At 42.0% G+C, this 3,319-nt stretch overlaps 1 protein-coding gene across 1 annotated transcript; it reads right to left on the bottom strand.

Annotated features, from left to right (window-relative positions):
- Window positions 1-206: 206 nt before the first annotated feature.
- LOC132253736 (uncharacterized) lies at window positions 207-3,028 on the bottom strand. The gene is made up of 4 exons (XM_059736657.1): window positions 1,544-3,028; window positions 710-1,323; window positions 503-575; window positions 207-340 (listed from the first exon to the last, which is right to left on the bottom strand). Exons 1-4 carry the CDS (start codon window positions 3,003-3,005, stop codon window positions 207-209), a joined length of 2,283 nt encoding a protein of 760 aa, XP_059592640.1. The 5' UTR covers window positions 3,006-3,028.
- Between the last annotated feature and the right edge of the window lie 291 nt (window positions 3,029-3,319).

Genomic DNA, 3,319 nt, shown 5'->3' with positions numbered 1-3,319 from the left:
ATGAGGGACTGATAACAAATAGTAAAGGCCCATACCTCTTCTGCTGCCTTGTGGCCAAAGCCTTGTCTTGCTGCGAATGTTTCCTTCACTACTATGCCTGACTGGGAATTGGAAGGCTCAATTTCACGTCATCCCCATTAGGCTCAACACCTACTTCCCTGAGCATGTATGCAGCATCATCTCCATCTTATGCTTCTGAATTGTGATCATACTCCTTCCCACACCCTTCCCGTCTCCATCTCTACACTGCAGATGTATTCAGTGGCAACAAACATCTTGGTCAACGTAAGAATCTTCTCATCAAGAGCAAATTTCTTAGTCATCTCCTCGTCAAAAGTGACTTCACATCAGAGGGAGTTGCAATAATTATGTTCTTTATACACCACCACCACACCTGGGCTTCATTTCCTGGTGATACATGTATCATAGCTGATATCCCCCTCCCACAAGCTATCTATTAACCTTCTTCAAAGATTCTCTCAATACTACAATATTAACTTACAGCCAACAAGAGATGGTTCAAAGGGATTCTGTGAAGACCAGTATGCTGACTTTATATAGATAGCATAAGAAATCTAGTGTATTACAACAAGTAGATTAGAATGCTAACTCACAATACATAGAATGATAATAGTGTATTGCAACAAGTAGTAACTAATGTTCATGCCAAATCCAATTTACAATGTATGTCTTTACATAAAATCCAAACTGTACTACTTAAAAATTTTCTAATAGTAAAAGAAGAAGCATCCTTAAGGCTGATATGGTGGAAATTGGGAGATGTTCGCTCTAGTCTAGCTCCTGGACCTGTATTTTGGTATTCACCAAAATAGATAGACCTTGTCCTATTCTTCACTAACCATCCCAAAGGACTAATAGATCTATCTAAGTATGATTGCATAATTACAATCAAAGATGAAGGTCCAGAAGAAGCACCTAAGTAATTAATTGCTTTTTGGGTACTAGCAGAAAAGGTACATAAATGAAATACAAATCCCCCACCAACTAAGAACTTACTTCTTCTTTCTTGCAGTGCAATCACAGCCCCCACTTCTGGCTTCAAATTATTTACATGGATGGTACTTCTTTGAAACATGGCATGTCCATCTCCATAGATCAAGTGTTGTGAGCCACTAATATAGCAATCATGGTAGAGTTGTTGCCCCACATGATCACTATGAATGGAGACTTGTTGTGACATGAAGCTGCATCTATGGAAGATAGACTGATCTCCTGAATTTTTCAATGCAACACTCTCTAGTTGATCAGCTCCCATGTTTTCAAATGAAATATCCATTGCCTTGAATCTTTTTCCTAGAACCCCTATAAAAGTGTCACAAAAATAAAATATTAAATAAAACGGAATCATAACATTTAAAATACTTAAAAAAACTAAGGGATTAAAATACAACAAATAATTAACTAATAAAAGTCTTTTGCAATAATATTTTTTTCAGCCATAAAACTACTTTAACATGAAATAGCTTACATAATATAAACCTAAAACTGAAAAAATAAATAAAATTAAAGTTGAAAAACTTACAAATGGTTGCGAGTTCTGAAATATAGCGATCGGTGGACAAGACAGCTCCATTTGATGATATGATGGTTTTGTTAATTCCTTCCCCCACCAAAACCAAATTTCTTTTATTTCTTTCTATCACAATTCTTTCTTTATAAACTCCTTTCTGTATCAGTATACAGAAAGGCCATTCATTATCACCCGGTGCTGCATCAACTGCTGCCATGATAGTCCTAAAGAGGATGGGGGCACCCTGAACGGTGGAGCTAGGTGCATTACTTTCCTTGGTAACTGTCGCATTGGGAGTGGTGCACCAGATGTTCGCGTCATTCTTCTGTGATGTGTGAATGCTCCAACTAATCAAAAATAACAACCCAATAGCTGCTATCATGCATATAATCCACCATCTCCGAAGCCATAATTTCAACAACGTAGGGTGCATGAACAGTGGTGGTGGAGCTGGCTGCTGCAATGTGGCCTGCAGAGATGATATATGAATCGACTCTGACTGTAATGGGGATCCCGGATGCTCCAGCACCTGCTGCACTGTGGCCTGCGGAGACGACAGATGACTCGTCTCCGAATGGAATGGGGATACTGGATCCTCTCGTGGAAGTGGCTGCACCGTAGACTCTGGAGAGGATGGATGTGGAGCTGGCTGCTGCAATGTGGCCTGCGGAGATGATATATCACTCGACTCCGACTGCGATGATGATCCCGAATGCTCCAGCACAGGCAGCTGCTGCACTGTGGCCTGTGGAGACGACGAATGACTCGTCTCCAACTCAAATGGGGATACTGGATCCTCTCGTGGAAGTGGCTGCACCATAGACTCTGAAGAGGATGGATGTGGAGCTGGCTGCTGCAATGTGGCCTGCGGAGATGATATATCACTCGACTCCGACTGCGATGATGATCCCGAATGCTCCAGCACAAGCAGCTGCTGCACTGTGGCCTGTGGAGACGACGAATGACTCATCTCCGACTCAAATGGGGATGCTGGATCCTCTCGTGGAAGTGGCTGCATCGTAAACTCTGGAGAGGATGGATAAGTCATCTCTGACAGAAATGGCTGCTGCAATGTGGCCTGCGGAGAGGATACATGACTCAACTCCGACTGAGATGGGGATCCTGGATGCTCTAGCACAGGCAGCTGCTGCACTGTGGCCTGTGGAGATGACGAATGACTCGTCTCCAACTCAAATGGGGATGCTGGATCCTCTCGTGGAAGTGGCTGCACCGTAGACTCTGGAGAGAATGGATGAGTCATCTCTGACAGAAATGGCTGCTGCAATGTGGCATGCGGAGATGATATATGACTCAACTCCGACTGAGATGGGGATCCCGGATGCTCCAGCACAAGCAACTGCTGCACTATGGCATGTGGAGACGACGAATGACTCGTCTCCGACTCAAATGGGGATGCTGGATCCTCTCGTGGAAATGGCTGCACCGTAGACTCTGGAGAGGATGGATGAGTCATCTCTGACAAAAATGGGGATGCTAGATGCACTGTAGAAATGCAAAAATAAAATGGGGTTGGAAAGTATATATGAAAACCAAGATTTAAGAATTAATTAATCAAAATTTTACCATTCGGTAACATGAAAATTTCAACCAAAATAAAAACTTACAATAATTGGAAGGAAAAACTCTAAGAATATTAATAGAAATATCAGTTCAAATTACGATAAAATGAGGACAAAAACTAACTAAAAGATTGTAAGATTGCCAACAAGATATGAAGGGGGGACTGACAGATATGTGGCAACTAAAAATACCAAAACTCATGGTTGA

The sequence above is a fragment of the Vitis vinifera genome, chromosome 5, assembly GCF_030704535.1.
Source record: "Vitis vinifera cultivar Pinot Noir 40024 chromosome 5, ASM3070453v1".
NCBI classification, from domain to species: domain Eukaryota; kingdom Viridiplantae; phylum Streptophyta; class Magnoliopsida; order Vitales; family Vitaceae; genus Vitis; species Vitis vinifera.
Note: the sequence above shows the minus strand (reverse complement) of the source record. Positions and strands in the feature narration are given on the sequence as shown.

Excerpts from the sequence above, each read along its gene's own strand:
- LOC132253736 (XM_059736657.1), bottom strand. The coding sequence starts at position 3,005 with ATGACTCATCCATCCTCTCCAGAGTCTACGGTGCAGCCATTTCCACGA. Across the intron at positions 576-709 it reads GAAAATTTTTAAGTAGTACA|ATTTCTTATGCTATCTATAT; the intron begins GTTTGGATTTTA and ends GTAATACACTAG. Across the intron at positions 341-502 it reads TGAACCATCTCTTGTTGGCT|TCACTTTTGACGAGGAGATG; the intron begins GTAAGTTAATAT and ends TCTGATGTGAAG.